This window comes from Phytophthora ramorum, assembly GCF_020800215.1.
Source record: "Phytophthora ramorum isolate Pr-102 chromosome Unknown Phyram_PR-102_s0003, whole genome shotgun sequence".
NCBI classification, from domain to species: domain Eukaryota; phylum Oomycota; class Peronosporomycetes; order Peronosporales; family Peronosporaceae; genus Phytophthora; species Phytophthora ramorum.
This window is the reverse complement of record NW_027150649.1, coordinates 1,149,008-1,166,664: the sequence shown is the minus strand read 5'-3', so window position 1 is coordinate 1,166,664 and position 17,657 is coordinate 1,149,008. Positions and strand designations below refer to the sequence as shown.

Genomic DNA, 17,657 nt, shown 5'->3' with positions numbered 1-17,657 from the left:
CGGTGCTGTGCATGGCTCTGACTGATAATTGAGGGGAAACTGCTGTTGTGATCAGACGATGGGGACCCCGTGGCGCTCCATGACGAGCGAGTTCTCCACCATTTGCGCCTGCGTGTCTTGCGCCTGACGCACTAAGTCGTGCATTTTACTGCGGAAGTAGTCCACGCGGGCTTTGCTGCCGCTGTTTGGGAACTCGGGGTCGCTCTTCGTTCGAGCATTCCGGAGCTCGTAATCGAGCCGGCGCTGCGCTTCGTCGATCTTGTCGTTGTCGTCACTGTCGCCATCGAGGCTTTCCTGCTCGACGATATCTCGCCAGCGGGGACTTGACTGCGAGATCTCCGTGCTGAGGTGCATCGCTGGCTCGGACTGTCGTAGCTGGATCAATGGCGCCTGTAGGAAGGTTCGTAGCTCAAGTTCTTTCCTCTTGTCATCCATCGCCATCACCGCCTCACGGGCGCACACCTGGAGGGCCTGTAGCGTCTTCTTCATAGGCAGATCGTCGTCTTCACCGGGATTAATAGCGGCGTCAAAGACAGCAAGAGCACCATAGCGAAAGCGCTTCTTGGAGTCTGTGAGCGGCACGCCAGCATAGAATCTCGCCTGCTGTGGACCCAAGACGATCGGTAGCTGCCGAAAATCGTACCCCGACGAGTGAACGGAGGACTTGCTGTCCAGTGCCCACGTATTCCGTGTAATTACGGGCTTGTGTAGTTGGAGGACCGGATCACAGCAGCGCATGTTCGCCGCTACTTTCATGAGCTTGGCACTACCTTTCACCTTCAGGTAGTAGACAGCCACTTCTCCGGCCTCGACTTCATTCTGCTGGCTCATATCTGCGTGATTCGCTCGAGTAAACAGTGTCAGCGCGACAAACTTGGAGTTTCGCACGGAAGCCGAGTTCTCGCAGAGCTTGAGCAAAATGTCTTCGTACAACTGCAGCGTCTCAAAGCTTCGGTAAACTAAAGGTCTATCTTGTTGGCTTCTGCCAACCACATTGACCGACGGTATGGTGCTTACAGGTTGTTGATTGCTCTTTGCTGAGTTGTTGTCCGCCAGGATACCATTTTTGACGGCGTAGACGGACCTCAGTTGCCATTGACGATCGACTTGTGGCTCAAACTTGTCTTCGTCTTCACTGTCATTGCTTCGATAAGATTGAAAGTGCGTGTGCAACCTCGGTGGCTGGGAATGTGGAGAAAACGAAAAGGTTTCGGATGATGAACGACTGATACCAATCGGTGATGGAGTAGTTGTCTTCGGAGTGTTGGGCGAGGTTGTCACGACCGGCGACTTCATCGTCGACATCATCCGTGTGCCGGCCCACTTGTTCGCGAAGTACCGGCGCTCAATGACAGGGGCTGATACTGGCTTTGGGCAGCTAGCTGCTTGCTCCAACGCTTTTCGCCGTTGGGCTCCATCTACAAACCTCCGTTCAGCCAACTCGCGTGCTTGTGTCCCATTCACACTGTGTTTGCCGTTATACCTATCCAGAGTAGAGCTGCGTCGCCGCTGAGAAATTTCAGAGACTGGAGTCACAGCTACCGCCACGTTCTGCTTTGATATCTCTGCCCCATGAACGATGGTTACGGGAGATCGACGCCTTCGCGTTCTTTCTGGTGGCGCCGAAACATCTGGCTCGGAACTCAAAGGCATATACGACGTCTTCGGCCGCGAGGACGAGTGAACTATGTTGCAACCTGAGCAGATCCGCAGCAGTGTCGGGCCGAACGTGGGTAGATCCACATCCTTGTGAACAGAGCACTCACGGCAAATAACTTCTCCGCACAGTCGACAGTGATGTCGCCGACGAGTCAGTTGGTGAAACCTGCGGCAGCACACGACACACGCAGCTCGCTCAGCGTTGCGTACCCACTGCAAGGTGCGTAAAGACTCGAGGTGCAAACTCATTTTATATGAGTCGACGGCGTTGTTCAAACGATCGATTTGATGGGCCATCTGCTTCACAACGCTCTGAAGTGCTCGGAACTGTCGGTCGCTGCACCGTGTCAGCATAGGTGATGAAAGTGACGATGCGTCAGTGCGATTGCCACCTCTGTCCTGTGCAATGCTCATGTAAAACACGACGTCCGTTTTGTCACTGCTATCTGTAGGATACAAGAGAAATCCGCCAAGTGGAACCTTGCTGCGAACTACGCGGTGCGACTCCAACAGCTCTGGGCAGTGTCGAGTCTCCATCGACCGAAAGAGTTTGTAGGCCACCGGCATCTCATCCAGCGCGTGCAGGCCCTCATGACTGTACCCAACACTTACTTCATCCTCGTCGTTATCCTGATACTTGTTGTTGTTGTTGTAGTGATCGCCATTCATAGTCAATTCATCGACAGAGTGCCGCTTGGTGTACTCTTGAAGGCAAAAATCGCAGTCAGAGACCATGGGGTTGCTACACCGGCACACGAGCCAGCGCACAGCAAGCATCTCGAAGCTATCGTTCGCGTCCTCAGCCAGAAAAGCAGTACCAAGCGTTGAACTGTGGAAAAGCACCGACGTGTCGGCAACGAGGTTACCGTAGATGATTCTGGTGAACGACCGATGCGCTGTTGCCACCGACGCATCCAAAGTCTTGAGCACCATGTTTATTGGTGCATTCACTGTCGTGCTGCTGCGAACGCTGTACGTCACCGGACCGCTATCTTCTGCAGTTTTGGGATCCGCTTCAGTAGAGGCACTCGATGCAGTCGTGCCCCACTTCTTCTTGGGCTCACGCTTGGCCTTCACGGAGCGTTTCTCCCAAAGGAGAACGCCCGTCGACTTCTTCCGAGACTTGACTCGAGTCCAGGATGAAGACGACACCGCGTCTGTTGATTCTTTACCGGGTGCAGCGCACTCCGCCATCAATTGTGGCAACTGCGAGCGTGCCATCTCCATTCCGACGGCTTCTTCCTCTCGTGACATGGTGAACGGCACCACATAGCGACCTTGTCCAGCCGTAGATTCCATCGAATTGCCGTGGTTGGACGTCTCGCCGCGCTCTTCGTCGACTTCACGGAGCTCGTCCCTCATTGCGGCGCACTTGATATCCTGGAATGACAGCGTGCGGCACCCACAACAAATGAAGGGCCGTCTGTCCGTTGTTTCAATGGAAAATTACTCGAAGGTGGCGACGGTTTTTCAGCAGTGGGGAATGCGTTTTGGATGAAGCAAAACATCTTGGTGGTCAGCATTGCCGACGCCCTAAAGCGACTGCGGCTAGGCCGATTGCAGCGCTTTGAAGCCGGAGACAGGTCGAAGAGCTCAACCGTGGAAACGGCTGCTGAGGCGTTCATGTCTTCTTGGTGCTTTCTCGAAGGAGCCGTCCGTGGACACCATCGTCAGCGGCCTCGATGAACCAGCGTGGCGCATACAAGTTGAAGCAAAAGCATTCTATTGCGCGCGCGAACGTCACCAGTTCTAACATACCGTCTAAATCGCCATCTAAAATGTCCTCTCTCTGCATTTCTCGCTGCTGCTTCTTGTTTCTGCGTTATCGGGGTCACCATGCTTGTTGTCTTGTGCCCGCGCTCCTCGGTTGACCGCGCCCTCTTGTGTAGTCTATGTATGGTCCGGTCTCGAGGTCGTCGCATCCCGATCTCGAGATATCGAACGGGTCATCCAGGCTGGGCGGCTGAAATACGTGTGTGCCAGGACGCAAGAGGCTCTAGCTCACCTCCCATCGCTGGCGGCGTTGCCGTATGGCAGTTAATTGGCGTCAGAGTCGATCCCCGCTTTCTTTCCCGAGGGGACGACCTGCTGCAGCCAGATGCGCGTCTTGTAGATAGCAAAGAGATCACGCACGAGCTCGCGGAAGTCGATACGGCTGTAGGACACCCAAACCACAAGCGTTAGAGTGGACACTGCCAAAAGACAGGGCTCGCGAATATCTGAAAGCTAGTCACGTACCGGTCGGCTTCGAAGAAAAATGTCAGTTTGTGACGGTCAAACTGATACTCCGCGTCAATCACATTCATAGGGAGCAAACGCTGGCGCACTTTGCTCTTGCAGACTTCAAACACCTCGTGCTCTTCCTTCCGCTACGTTGACCCCACCACAAATAAAATCAGTATCAATACGCCGCTGCAATGCGAGAGCGTATCCAACAATTCTTACCTGCTCGCTTAGCATGTCACATTCACGCTGACTTGCGACACAAATAATCTTCTTCGTCGGGAGGTCATGGCGCTTGCTGCGCCCCATAGCTTCCTCGCCCGGGCTCCCAGAATCATGCCCACCGCCAAATTTCGACATGTCCGTAGTTCGTTGCACGATACGGCCAATATCTTCACCGCGGTCGGCCTCCACCTACGCGCAGGTACAGCATGGTGTTGATTAGCCTCGAGTCATCAATGCAGGGAACATCTAACCGTACCTTAACATATTCGCCAGGCTTGTAAACGGCACGGCCAGCAAACACCTCCTGTCGCCCTCGCTTAAATTCCACATCGTAGTACGCTTCGGGTGGTGGGGGTGGGTAGTGAGAAGTCCCGTTATTATTGCTGGGACGCACGTCCGGCGGTAGTGGAGGTGCGGCGTCCATGCGGCCGCGAGACCAATCGAAGCCCACGCCGGCCGAGTTGCTGCGACTCAAGGACGGTGGGTATTCCATTGGTGGGGCAGATGCAAAGAGCTGTGAACCCTCCATCGATTGACTACGCACTTGACGTGTCGATGGGTAGTTACCGTACTCGACACTGTACGAGCGCATGCCGCGACCCGAGTTGCTCTGGCGCGATTGGTTCTCCTGCTGTTCACCGTTGTAAGAATCTGGGTAAGGGGGCATTGCGAACGCATCGGAGTACCGGCGATACGGCATTGGGGGCCCATACTGAGGGTGGAGACAGAGAAAAAAGGTTACAACACCCGAGTTCATTAGTGATGTCGACAAATCTAAAACAACAGTCACAAATGAACAAACCTGGTATTGGTGCATCGGAGAGTCCGTGGGGATGCTGACACGCGGGGGGCGAACTCCTGTCAGTGGGGGCTGCGGCTGCCCGGATTGCATCATGCCATTTCCAGCATGGAAGCTGCGAAGTGTGAATTCTTGCCCCATGGCCTGCTGCTGTTGGAGTTGTTGCTGATGGTGAGGTGGAGGCCCGTACTGCTTGTTGCCGAATGGGTTGTACCCGGGGGCACCATACGCCGGAGAGTACGAAAACGACCGGGCACGCAATCGTTGCAGCGGTTCCTGCGGCGGAGGTAGTGGCGGGTTCACCTCGTGGGAACGTCCCAGCGTAAAATCCACCGATGAGGCCCGCGAATCCTTGGTCAATCTGGATGCAAAAAACACAAGAGCGTCAGAACCCGACCTAAAGTTTGTTGGGAGCAATCTCCTTTGCCTCACCTTGGGTGACCCTGATACTCGTCATCAAACTGGTTGTTGACCTCGCTGCAATCATAGCATCAAACTCCAGTCAGTCTTCGTTGCCTACTCATCACTAGCAGCAAAACGTACGTGGAAAGCAACGAGCCGACACTATTCCCACGGAACAGGTCAACGTGAGCACCAGTTCCCTCCCTGTTCAGCGACGACCCAAAGCGGGGCGACGTCATGAGAAACTCTTCGTCCTGCAACTGCCAGGTCTGAGCGTCCTTGCGATTTCCTAGCACCGGCGACTTGACGTGCGCCAGCGACGCCGCGCGTGCTCCACTGCCACTGTCCACGCTGATGCTTCTGGGTGGCCGAGGCAGTTGCGACAGCACTGGAAGACACGCCTCCGCATAGGACGGATCCACGGGCGGCGGGGCGGGCACAACACCCGCTTCCACCTGGTTCGACGGCGAGCCTGTTTCCTGCTGCTGCTCGTCGTCAGACGACGAGTCGTAGAACGACGAGCCTGAGGACGACAGACACGAGCTCACGACGCCCCGGAAGCTGGCGGCGTGCTTCAGCTTGGACTCTCCGCTGCTCCCGAGCCGCCCAAACGTCGACATGACCGTCACGTGCGCGTCCACGGCGCGGAAGTGTTCGTTCTGGTTGTCCGATGAAGGGGGCGACGGGGACCCGGAGCTAGACGAGGACCGCGCTAGCGTCGGCGGTGGGGAGGCCACACGCCGTCCCAGCGGGCGCCAGGCGTCCGTGGGCGGAGACGACGTGGCCTCGTTCATGGACATGCCGCGCGGCTTAGCTTGACGGCGGCCGATGCCAATGTCGTGGTGACTACGCCGCGTCGGCGAGACCGAGCCCAGAGACGCGTCGGCGTCAACGTCGGCGTCGGCAGTGGACAGCGCCATCATGCTCGTGGACAGGAACTCCGACCACTCTTCTTGCGAGGCCGCGCCGCCGCTGAGGTAGTCGAGCGACGAGTGGCGCGTGCGGTGCATCGTGTGGCAGACCCCGACCGGGTGACCACAGAGGGAGGGCGGAAGGGATTTCGCTGCTTGTCTGCTGCTTGCTTTGAAGTTGTGGGAGTGAGGTCGCTGACTCGCGGTTTGTATGGGACCTTTTTCTTCTTCGGAAATGAGCTCGTTTATACGCTGACATACAAAGGTCAAGTGTCGGCCGGGACCGGGCGATCAGGAGGAATATGGAAGGCACTCTAATGGCCTTTTCGGTCGCAGATTCACCGCTACGAAAATGCCCAGAAGGCGGCGACTGAGAATGAGTCTTAGCGATGGCGGTGCTGCCCCGGTCGTGCTTGCACGAGACGGAGGTTGATGCTGCGCATGTCTTTCTTTCGCGGTGTCGGTGCGCAGTGAGGAGATGCCCGACGCCGGGAGGCGCTTCCTGACAGGCAGCACCTCGCCTCGGTGGCATCACGGCGTGCTGGCATGCGTGTCAGCGCCAATGGGGTGCGGACTTCAATTCAAGGATATGTTTTTCAATCGGATTTGCACCAAGAAACGCTCGGGTGAAGGATCGCGACGGCCGCGTTGCTGCCGGTGCTCGCCGACCATGGACGCGTCGGCCTCGCGAGTCCGTCGTGGCATACTCCACCCGCTGAAAGACCGTACGCGACGCCGCGACCACTTTCCAGCCGCGGATAGTGCGGAGACTGCCTGAAGGTCCCGACACCTTGCGCAGTGCAATGCTCCGCCAGGAGTCTACGAGCACGCGCCAACATCGAGAAAGCATTGCACCGACTGCTTGCAAATTGACTTGGCCAAGTCTGGTGGTCATCTTCGGTATCGGCCCTGGTGGCGGTCGTGCGTGCGCTTGCACAGCCTGGTCAACTTCAAGGCCGTGCTGCGCCCAAACTCTCGCCCAGCACCTCGCATCGATCTCAAGCCATCAACCATCACCAACGCCCCTCTCCTGAGCGCTGTGATACTCTCCAGCCGCTCACGATATTCGTCGGGGAAGAATGCAACAAGAAACCCGCGTCCAAAGCTGTAAGCCTCCGCTACGTCATGTTACATGCCGCACCCCAGTGCGTGTCCTTTCAGCGCCAAAAGTTCTTTTTGTGCCGCTTGGCGGGGCAACTTTAAATAGCTGCTCACCTCGCTATCAATAGCCCGACAAGACCCTGGAGGCAGCTCTAACGTCTTCAACTAACGTACACTGCACTCGCCTGCGACTACGGGCAGTCCGTAGGGAACGCAGGCGCCGCCGTCTCAAGCTGCCACCCGCTCAAGTAACACGCCGCCATGACGGGCGAGTCGTCGCCGTCCGCGCCTCCACCGTCGGCCCCGGCTCACCCGCCCTCCAGCGCCTGCAGACCCAAACGCCAGACCTTCTCGCGCTTCCTGCGCCGCTCTCCGTACGGCGAGCGCCGCTCGCGCGCCGTGGCCCCGGCCGACAGCGCTACACACGCGCACTCGGGCTCCGAAGGACACACCAGGAAACGCCGCGGCGCCGGTGCCAACGACCTGACGAAGCGCAGAGAGAGCGGCATCGCTCATGTGCGTACGATGCACCGTGTGCGCCTGGCCGTGGGCGAGTTCATGCGGTTGCTGAGCGTCGAGCTGTTCTTCGTCATGATTGTGCTGTGCTACGGCGTGTTCGTGACGGTGCAGCTCACGATGGCGGACGAAACGCTGCTGTCGTACAAGCTGGCGATCGACGTGACCGACATCACGGTGGGCTCGATCTTGCTGCTCGAGATCCTGCTTAAGGTGTTTGCCTACGGGCTGCACTATCTGCGAGACGTGTGGGCGCTCTTTGACGCGCTAGTGATCGTCATCAGCTTTGTGCTGGGTGTTGTGGCTGCCATGGGCACCACGTCGGCGGTCGTAGTCAAGATTTTGAGACTGCGTGTGATCTTACGAGTGCTCCGAGTGCTCGTAGTGTTCGAGCGGGTAAAGCAGAGATCCAAGTCCATGAACCTCATGCACCTCAATAAAGGCGCCATCACGTCGCCTGTGGAGCATGTGCTGAGGGTACTAAACGAGCTGAGGTTCCACCCGGCCATTCGCCCGTCGTTGCGAGATGGACTGGATTTCGCTATTGACGCCATTAAGAACAACAGACTGTACGATGCAAACGAAGACTTACTCGCAGTCGAAGGGGTTGATAACGACACGCAGAACTGGTTGCGCGGTGAGGTTCTGCGTGTGAACGACACCAACAAAGTGCTGCCCGATGCGGACGATGATGACGATGCGAGCAGTCTGAACCGTAAGCGTCGGAGATCCTCACTGGGGAGCTCCACAGATATAGAGGATGGAGATCACCGCAATGGTGTTGGGAGCACCAGTTCGGATGGTAGTGGGGGTAGAGGGTCCAAGCCCCAGTCGCCGCATCGGCACCACCACGAACACTCGCTCTCGCATGCGAATCGCGGGACGACCATGCGAGATCTCCTTCCAGCGCTGGACTCGGCTTCAGAATTTGAATTGCAGAACCTGCTTCAAGGCTTAAGCTCGTGGAATTTTGACGTCTTCCGGGTGCATGTTGTTTCGGGTGGAAACGCACTGTGCTACATTGGCCACCACCTACTCCGTGACGCACCTTGCCAAGCACTGAACATTGAAAGCAATCTTCTCGTGAACTTCTTGTTGGAGATTCAGCGAGGATACATCGCGACAAACCCGTACCACAATGCGATTCACGCTGCCGATGTGATGCAGACCGTGCACTACTTCTTGATCCAGCCAGAGTTGGGGCCATACCTGCGTCCGCTGGATCGGGCTCTAGCTCTGATCGCCGCTGGCGTCCACGACTTCATGCATGATGGCTTTAACAATGGGTTCCACATCTCCACAGCGTCCGAAATCGCGCTCCGCTACAACGACCACGCAGTGCTAGAGAACTTTCATGTCGCGCAATCCTTTTTGGTGATGAAGAATTCCGACCTTAATGTTTTGGGGCGTCTAGCGCCGGATGATTTTAAGTACGCGCGCGATATGATTATTCAGATGGTGTTAGCAACGGATATGGCCAAGCACTTCGAAGATGTGGCGCTTTTCAAGACGAACATCCTGTCGGCTGCCATGGACGAGGGTGCAGTTTTGGTTAAGAGTGTCGGCGACAAGAAGCTGCTGCTCAAGATGATCCTTCACACTTGTGATGTTTCTAATCCAGCGAAGGAGCGCGAAACCATGCTGCGCTGGACCGACCGCGTTGTGGAAGAGTTCTTTGTCCAGGGAGAGATGGAAAAGCAGCTTGGGCTTCCAGTGTCACCTTTCATGGACCGAGACACCATTGTGCTCAAGAAGATGCAGGTCGGCTTTGCTGATTTCATTGTTTCGCCCCTCTTCAGCGTCTGGGCGCAAATTCTTGTCAACATCAACTCCGTGGCCTACCGTACGTTGCTGTCAAACCGCGAGTTTTGGTCATCGCTCTCGGAAGACTTCAAGCCTCACATGATCAAAGACGTGATTCGCGATCTCGGTGTGCGGCGACAGCGCGACACTTTAACACAAACTACTATCCCCGAAGAACCTGTTTCACCACGTTCACGCCGCAGCGTCACAAACATGCTGCTTGGGACCGATGATGGTTGATCGGACAATGCTTTGATGGTATCCAAGCCCAGCGTGCTATAAACGCTGATGAAGCAGGCTTACTGCGAATCATTATTGAACCTTAGAGCATAGAGCCTACTATTCTGCTAACGCGTAGTACTTGTTGGCGGTGGGATCATAGTAGCAGCGCAAAAGAGGATCATAGACTAACTCAATGGACGAGGCCGAAGGAGTTTGCGGGCGCGATGGTGGTCTCTGTGGCGAGGCTCGCGCTTTTGCAACGGACCGTTTGATCGAAGTTGACGAGGAGCTTCGAGCAGATCTCGGCCTTACGTCCCTAGTCCGTGCAGGTGGCGGAATGAGTGGACTACTGGAACGTTTTGTGCTTGCTTGGGCATTTAACTCGGCTGTCCAGTCCGTCGACTCCAGCAGCCTCTGCAGTCGGCGAGAAGAAAAGGACGACGAGAGTTCAATAGAGTGCGATGACTCAGAAGATCGTTCCTTAGAAGACGATCTGTGCAGCAACTTGCTTCGGTTTGCTGAGGTTGGAGGAGACTTCAGCACTGGTGATTCAACTGAACCCAATCTTGTCCATAATTCTGGGGTCTCGCGAGTGAGTTGGTTCTCTTGAAGCGTTGAATCGATACTTTTCCACTGGCGGGTTTCAGCTGTCGTAGCTGATCTGAGGTGAGAAGCTTCATCGCGGTCGTCGCTTGATTCGGCATCTTCCACAAGATCCTCTGCAGACAAGAAGCGAGGGGCTTAGCGCTAAGAACACCATCAACAAGTTCCGACACTAAACAAGGACACACCGAAATCGAAGCTCGAAGCATCATCGAGGTCACCATCGTGATGTGATGACTTGCTGCTGTTGTGGTCACTTTCTGGTTTGTCTGGGCTTCCCGCGCTCGTAGGACCGACGGAACTTTCGAAGTCACCAACGTCTTTGAGCTCTTTAAGCTCGCGGATTTCCCCATCGCTGGCGCTGAGTTCGCTCGTTCTAAGTTCAATCATAGATAAATTCAATAGAGAAACATAAATACACAATGCACATATTCATGATAGAAACAACAACATAGTACTTACAAGTCCATCGACAGCGCGTCGACCTCATCTTCAATTTCGATATCAGAATTCTCTTCTTGTGCCGCGGGAGTGGTCAAGTGCCAATCCTTGACTTGGTCCACGTGGATTTCTTTTGCATTTCCTTCACATTGCACGTCTACCAGATCTTTCTCGACTATCACCCATTCTTCCCTTTCACTCGTTGCATGAACTCGATCGCGAGACAAGTTGTGTATTTCATCTCTCAATCCGTCGACGTCATCTTCCTTCGCTACTGTGTCTCCGCCGGTTTTTGCTGAGATTAGTCTTGGTTGGTTCAGTGAATCGTCTCCATCATCGTGGCTAATGACTTGAGCCTGTGGTGTTGGTTGTCTCGCTGCTCGTTTGGCCGCAAGGAGCTTAGTGAGCTCCAGCTCATCTGCAGCATTATCTTCAAGTCCTACATTTTCATTGTTCGCGTTGGAGTACTGACGGTCGAGCGACTCGGCGTTCATACTTGCAGAAGCTTCCTTTGTGGCAAGAGGTGGGGCCAACGGCTTCACGTCGTGTAGCAGCGAGTCAAATTCAAACAGTTTGGTCGAGCTTTTCAGAGTCGGGGGCGTCTTTGATTCAACCAAAGATGAGAACGAAAATATAGACTCCTTGTCTGCATTACAACGGGATAACATCAAGATGTCCATGGGCGTGCCATCGCGGCCGTAACGCTGTCTGGCCTCTGGGGAAGAGATCAAGGAACTTTCAGTAGGATCACCACTCAATTCTCGTCTCCAAGACGAACTTAGCTGAATATGATCATCCTCGTCGTCTGAAAGCAATGCTCCATCATCACCATGTAGGTCTCTGTCACGAAGTTGTTGCAGATGCCACTCCCCGCTGTGCAGTGAAGCGTGACGCAGAAACAGCTCGCGGTTGCGCCGGTCTTCCCGCTCGTCATCGTCTTCTAAGCTCGCAAGCTTTTGTTGTATTTCTCCCAGGATGGATTGACGAAGGGCTTGACTCTGCCTTTCTGGCTGTTGGCTTTTATCGTTGGAAGACGACAGCAAGCTAGAGCGAACACTGCTTGATGGTTTCTGACGGAGATCTGGGGACTTGTTTTCTGTCGACACTGCGAATTTTGTCGCCTCTTCCTTCATGCTTTCATATAATCTGCTTTCTTGAGCAGGTGATAAACTCCTAGGCAAGTTGATATCTGCCATTGCAGGGCACCGTTCCTCATCAAAGACCCGACTGCGAGAGCTGGCAGCTGCGATAACCCTTAAAGACGGCGGATCGATCTCCTCCACAGGGCTTGTTTTCTTAGCAATCACCACCTTACCGAACTTTGACTGCGGCTGACGAAGTTTACTGCCTGTGGTGCTCACTTGGACAGGTGTGCGCAAACGCTGCTGCCCCGCGTCGACTGGTTCATCGTCAACTGTCTCCGAATGCGTTGTAGATTCTGGCTGCGTCAACGCTTTGTGCCGATGCAATCCGCTTGTCGGACGCACCGTGCGTACCCGTTGTGCTGATTTGGTCTGAACTTTCACAGGTGCAGTTTGGCTGCGGCGGGAAGACTTCGTAGTTCCGCGCTTGACAGTGCTGTTGTCGGCAGTAACAGCAACACGCTGTATGCCAATGTTGAAACCGGAAGCAGACTCCAATCCAAAATACCGTGTCGGTATTGGCGTTGATCCACTAGCTCCACGCTGCGTCGCGGAGAACACAAACTGTCGGGGGATATCTTGTACGTCCGCATGCTTGATAACCTGTGAGCCGCGCGATGGTGTAGGGGCATCCTTCATCGTAAAAATCCTTTTGAGGCGACAACTGCCTCCAACGCAAATGGACTCCATTGAGCGGTAGCCGGTGTCTGGGAAATGCATCTCCGACAAGGATTGAAGATCGAGCACAAGATTGGTCCACTGGTCTCGAGGCACATCAGCATTGCTCAACGGAAGCTGGACGTGCAGTGCTGTGCGTGCTGTTTCGCGAAATGCTGAGGCCGCGACGAATCGGCGACGCACCTTTTGAAAGTCGGAGAAGCAGATCTCCACAGAAAATGATCGCGTGAATGGCACCAGGAGCTGCAAAACCACAAACCGCTGCGCTAGCCCTAGCGAGGATGACGAGGCTTTAGGCAGCTGCATCTTGGTCTCGGAGCTACCGTCGAGCTGGAACGCATTGCCCCTGATACCCTTGTCGAACGTCTTTGAAATCTTGCCCTGTAGCTTCCACGCGGCGCCAGGCGCCTTGCCCTGTGCACTCAAGAGCTCCACAAAGTCACCGCCTTGGAAATACATTGAAGACATCTCCGATCTTGATCCCTACAAAGCAAAACGAGAAGTGTCCCCTCATTCTTCAGCAGTTTCCATCGGTCCGGTTGTCAAAGAACATGCGGTTAGATTTACAACCAAGGTGTGCTTTCATCACCATGACTTGCTGAAACGACAACCGGAGAGTTCTCACTTGGGCGCTCCTGCTCGTCGTCCTCATCGTCCTGTTGGTGATCTTGTCGGGGACGGCGCTCTTGAGATTGCCATCGCTGCACAAGATTGTGGACATCCTTCATGAGAATAACACGATTCGGAGATTGCTCCTTGAGGAACTCGAACACTCGGCGACGCGTCGCCCCACCCCGCCAAAGCTGCTCCGCCTGCGCTAGAACCTCGGGGTCTTTCACGCGCCGAACCTCGGAATACTGCTGGTAGATCGCTTCCGAGATTTCGTGGTTGTGCTCAGTCAAATGCTTCGTGACTACAACACTCCAGGCGGTCGCGCCGTCGATACGCTGCAGGGTGGCGCACACCTTGGCAGGGCACTCTGTCGCACGGACATTGTGGCTGACGCGTTGACCACTTCCACGGCTTCGGCGCTTCCAGCCGTGTGTGCACAAGAAGGTCTTGGAGTACCATTCATATTGTTCTGGCACAAGGTGAGCCCGAGACAGCCCGTGGACACCTTCTTGCTCAGTCTCCCTGGGATCACCGTTTCTACCCTCACGCACAGCAAGTCCTCGACTAGCAGCAAGTTGACGAAGGCGGGTGTTGCGTGACTTCACCGAGTACGTCGTGCGAACACGATAAAGCTGGAACGTTGCGGCCGAGTACGCGTCCAGGTACTTGTGAAAGGCGTCCCATGTGGGGTATCGGCGCACCAAACGCGGTACGCGCCAAATCACCTCTCCGGTCTCGCTTGCCACTTTTTCAATCTGGACGCTCGACGAAGGTTGCCAGACTCCCTCCGTGTCTTCTGCGTACAACATTGTGTCGTCATCTGCATCGAAACCGGTCTCAGCAAGGGCTAGTGGCTCGTTTGCAGGAATAATCGCAACGTAGTTGCCAGCTCCTGCGATCCGAAAGCACGTACACTGCGCAGCAGAAACCTTCGACGCGACGTCGTTATCCACCGCGATTGCTCCGTATGAGGATCCGTGTACACGACAGGAAACATTTAAGCCTGACTGATGGAATGCACTCGACGTGGCGATCCGGGCATTGTTGACCAGCACAATGTTTGCTGGCGTAGCACTACCTGCCAAGGTAGCTGCGCCATCATTCCCCGCATTGCCTCGTTTGGACTGGGCTGCAGCACTATTACCAGCAATTGCTGCCTGGAGTTGAACGAGTTCGTCGTGCTGCTGATACTGTCGTTTCTCCTCCTCCTGCTGCTCCTGATGCCGTTGCTGGTGGTGCTGCTGAGCTGGAGATTGCATTTGACCTGGCAGGTAAGAGGAAGAGGTGCTGTATGGCAGTAGCACAACTGACGGCACAACCTGTGGAGTCCCACCAACTGACGCAGACATCGCACTAGCAGATTGTTGCATGGTTGTCGCCCCATTTCCACCGACTCCGACTGCATGATTGTTACCAGGTGACTCGAATAGTTGCACATGGCTTACAACTTCTGTCAGCCCAGTTTCTAGCTGTGTAGGAAACATAGGAGGCTGAGGAGCTATTTGACCTCCGCCAGGCTGGTCACTCTGCATGGAGTGATCATCAGCTATTGAGCCATGACCAGGGCTTTGGTATACCTTGCGCTTAACCACAGCACTCTCATTTGACGCATCAATCGCAAGTAGTTCTGGGTCGTAAATTCGGCGGTTCTCGCAATAGTGTTGATACAGCTCACGCGATAAATTGTGATTGTGATCCACTACATGCTTTGTCACCACAACGCGCCAGCAATTGGTAGACGAATCGCTGTTGCTTTCGCCAGACCCATTGTCGATTTCCAGTCTTGCAGTCGGATTCATAAATTGTACGGTGGCGCAAATCTTCACCGGACAGGCCGTTGAGCGCACACCGTGCGCACTGCGCTTTCCTGTTCCACGGTTCCGCTCCTTCCAGCCATGGGTACACGTCAGAGTCTTCGAGTACCATCGCCATGATTCAGGGATTTTACGTGCTCCATTAGCTCCGCTCGAATCCGGATCACTTATGCTGTCGCCGTCATTTTCATCGTTTCCACCTCGCTTCATCTGAGAAATCTTTCTGTTTCTTCCCTTTGCAGAACTTGTCGTTCTCGTGCGGTAAAGCTGGTAAGTGGAGTCAGAGTAAGACTTCAGGCTCGCATGGAAATCATCCCAGGAATTAAACACGGATTCGAGTTTAGGAACACGCACGACGATCTCGCGATGTTCTGCAGGCGACGCAGCCATGTTTTCGGCGCTTGTTTCAGTGGCTATCGTTTCACATTCCATTTCAACAGCCGGATCTGCGCTTTGATAAGGCTGAGCTGGGGTTGAATCAAGTGATGGTGCCGTCACAAGCGCCCGAGCAGTATCACCAGTAGATGCAATTGCCTCGTGGCTCCTGCCATCAGTCTCCTCAACATGGCCATTCAATCTATGGTTGTGCTCCTGCACGTGGCGATTAATCACAACGTTCCATTCACCATCTACGTTGCGCTCCATCCGAGCAAGCAACATAGCTGGGCATGGGCCAGCTTCACCATGCTCACCTGCAAGACGAGAACCCTTGCTTCGTGTTCTGCGCTTCCAACCATACGTGCAAATCAGTAGCTTTGAGAACCATTTGTGCTCCTCTGGTATCAGGCGCGACGTTGGTGATGCTGCAGCAAAACTTGCGTAACTTGTTACGTCATGTCCATCCGGTCCCGCCTTAGTTGCCACGGATGCTAGGATTTTTGAGTTCCTCGCAGCAACTGACACAGTTGATCGTGTGCGAAACACTTGAGCTGTATCAAACGAGTACTGCGCCACGTAGTCATGGAAAGCGTCCCACGACGGATGCACCTTCACCGACACTCGAGGTACACAAAACCCTCCACCATCCATCGCTTTAGAAGGGATCGTCCCCGGTGTCAAAACCATTGTTCCTAGAGGGGGCATCGCAGCTAACGGCGCTCCAGTTCTGGTGCGTGGTCGGATGATAAAGTTGCCGCTACTTGCTTCGGAAAGTGCCACAAGTTGATGATGAGTGGTTCCATTGGAAACAGAAGGCGGAGCTGCTGATTCGGCCACAATAAATGCCATCGACGAGGCTTGTTGTTGATTCTGTGCAGTTGCATCTTCACTGGATGTGAGGATGCGGAACAGCCCAGCTCGTTGATTCGCCTGGTCGATCAAGGATGTCAAGTGGGCATTGACCAAGGTATTGGAGGATGCCGCGGTTCCGGTCGCAGCAGCGGATCCATCGCCAACTACAGCAAGTAGTTCTGGATCGTAGATGCGCCGGTTCTCAGTGTAGTACATATACAGCTCCTTGGATAACTGGTGGTTATGCGTCCGCACGTGCTTGGTCACAACCACTTTCCAGCCATCAGGGCCCGTTCCTCGATGCTGCAGCGTCACGCACATCTTGGCAGGACAACTTGTCGATCTCACCACTCCAGAACCCCGCTTGCCAGTGCCGCGATGGCGGTCTTTCCACCCGTGCGTACACTTCAGCGATTTGGAATACCACTGGAACCGTTCCGGGATCAACGTCCGCTCCGCCGCTTGCTCCACATTCACATCTGCGCCTCCCAGCTCGAACCCCTTCCCCAACAAAGCAGCATGACTTGCAGTAGTGTCTCCTCTCGCTGCGCTCTCTGCAATCTTTAAATTGCGGCGCTTCACCGACGTCGTCGAGCGAATCACGTAGAGTTGGTACGTGGCCTTAGCGTACCCCTTCAGCTCTGTATCAAAGGCCTCCCATGAGTCATAGACCACGTTCAACTCTGGTGCGACCACCATCAACCCCACTGTCGGCATCAGATTTTCATTCCCCTCCAATACCGTCGAAACTTCTGGCCCCATCGCCTCAACCTCCTGTTGAGCGTCTTCTTGAGCTTCTATTGTGACCGCTGGAGCCCCTACAATTGGGTTAGAGCTCTCCGTCATGATAGACTCAGTATGGACTGCAGTTGTCAGTACTGGAGCGTCGCTGGTGGCATTGGACTGGAGATGGAGCTGATGGTCTCCAGTATTAGGAGAGGTTTCGCTGTTCTGTGCGCGCTTGGTAAGGGGTGTGTCGTCCGTTGAGGACAGAGATCGCCCTCGCTTGTTCGTCATCGCCAGCCCCTGTACGAGTAGTGGTTAGTCATGCACTGCGGTGTGTGTCATAGAGGAAGACATGGAGTCTACCTTGATCGGCGATGGTTCGGTGCCTGAGTATGTGTGAGTGGCCACTGGCACCACAAAAAGTTCAGCGGAACTGCGAAAATAGATGTGTACCTGATTGTACCAAACACAACGACTGCAAAAACGGATACTGAAAGGTCGCTATATTTACACGACTCACAATGTTTGACATGGATGTCATTTCTGGCGG

At 54.8% G+C, this 17,657-nt stretch overlaps 5 protein-coding genes across 5 annotated transcripts; 1 reads left to right on the top strand and 4 right to left on the bottom strand.

The window, feature by feature from the left end:
• Window positions 1-51: 51 nt before the first annotated feature.
• KRP23_3543 (uncharacterized protein) lies at window positions 52-3,021 on the bottom strand (the record flags this gene model as incomplete). Its single annotated transcript, XM_067888405.1, has 2 exons — window positions 52-909; window positions 1,870-3,021. 2 exons carry the CDS (start codon window positions 3,019-3,021, stop codon window positions 52-54), a joined length of 2,010 nt encoding a protein of 669 aa, XP_067747652.1.
• A 675-nt stretch (window positions 3,022-3,696) lies between these two features.
• Window positions 3,697-6,318, bottom strand: KRP23_3542 (uncharacterized protein; the record flags this gene model as incomplete). Its single annotated transcript, XM_067888404.1, has 7 exons — window positions 3,697-3,814; window positions 3,898-4,028; window positions 4,105-4,296; window positions 4,364-4,819; window positions 4,910-5,267; window positions 5,339-5,383; window positions 5,450-6,318. The coding sequence occupies 7 exons, from the start codon at window positions 6,316-6,318 to the stop codon at window positions 3,697-3,699; spliced, it is 2,169 nt and encodes a 722-aa protein (XP_067747651.1).
• Window positions 6,319-7,581: 1,263 nt separating this feature from the next.
• On the top strand, window positions 7,582-9,879 carry KRP23_3541 (putative 3',5'-cyclic phosphodiesterase pde-1; the record flags this gene model as incomplete). Its single annotated transcript, XM_067888403.1, has 1 exon — window positions 7,582-9,879. One exon carries the CDS (start codon window positions 7,582-7,584, stop codon window positions 9,877-9,879), a length of 2,298 nt encoding a protein of 765 aa, XP_067747650.1.
• Window positions 9,880-9,978: 99 nt separating this feature from the next.
• On the bottom strand, window positions 9,979-13,193 carry KRP23_3540 (Protein CFAP20DC; the record flags this gene model as incomplete). Its single annotated transcript, XM_067888402.1, has 3 exons — window positions 9,979-10,580; window positions 10,653-10,840; window positions 10,927-13,193. 3 exons carry the CDS (start codon window positions 13,191-13,193, stop codon window positions 9,979-9,981), a joined length of 3,057 nt encoding a protein of 1,018 aa, XP_067747649.1.
• A 95-nt stretch (window positions 13,194-13,288) lies between these two features.
• KRP23_3539 (uncharacterized protein) lies at window positions 13,289-17,648 on the bottom strand (the record flags this gene model as incomplete). The annotated part of the gene is made up of 4 exons (XM_067888401.1): window positions 13,289-14,229; window positions 15,187-17,407; window positions 17,471-17,560; window positions 17,628-17,648. The coding sequence occupies 4 exons, from the start codon at window positions 17,646-17,648 to the stop codon at window positions 13,289-13,291; spliced, it is 3,273 nt and encodes a 1,090-aa protein (XP_067747648.1).
• Between the last annotated feature and the right edge of the window lie 9 nt (window positions 17,649-17,657).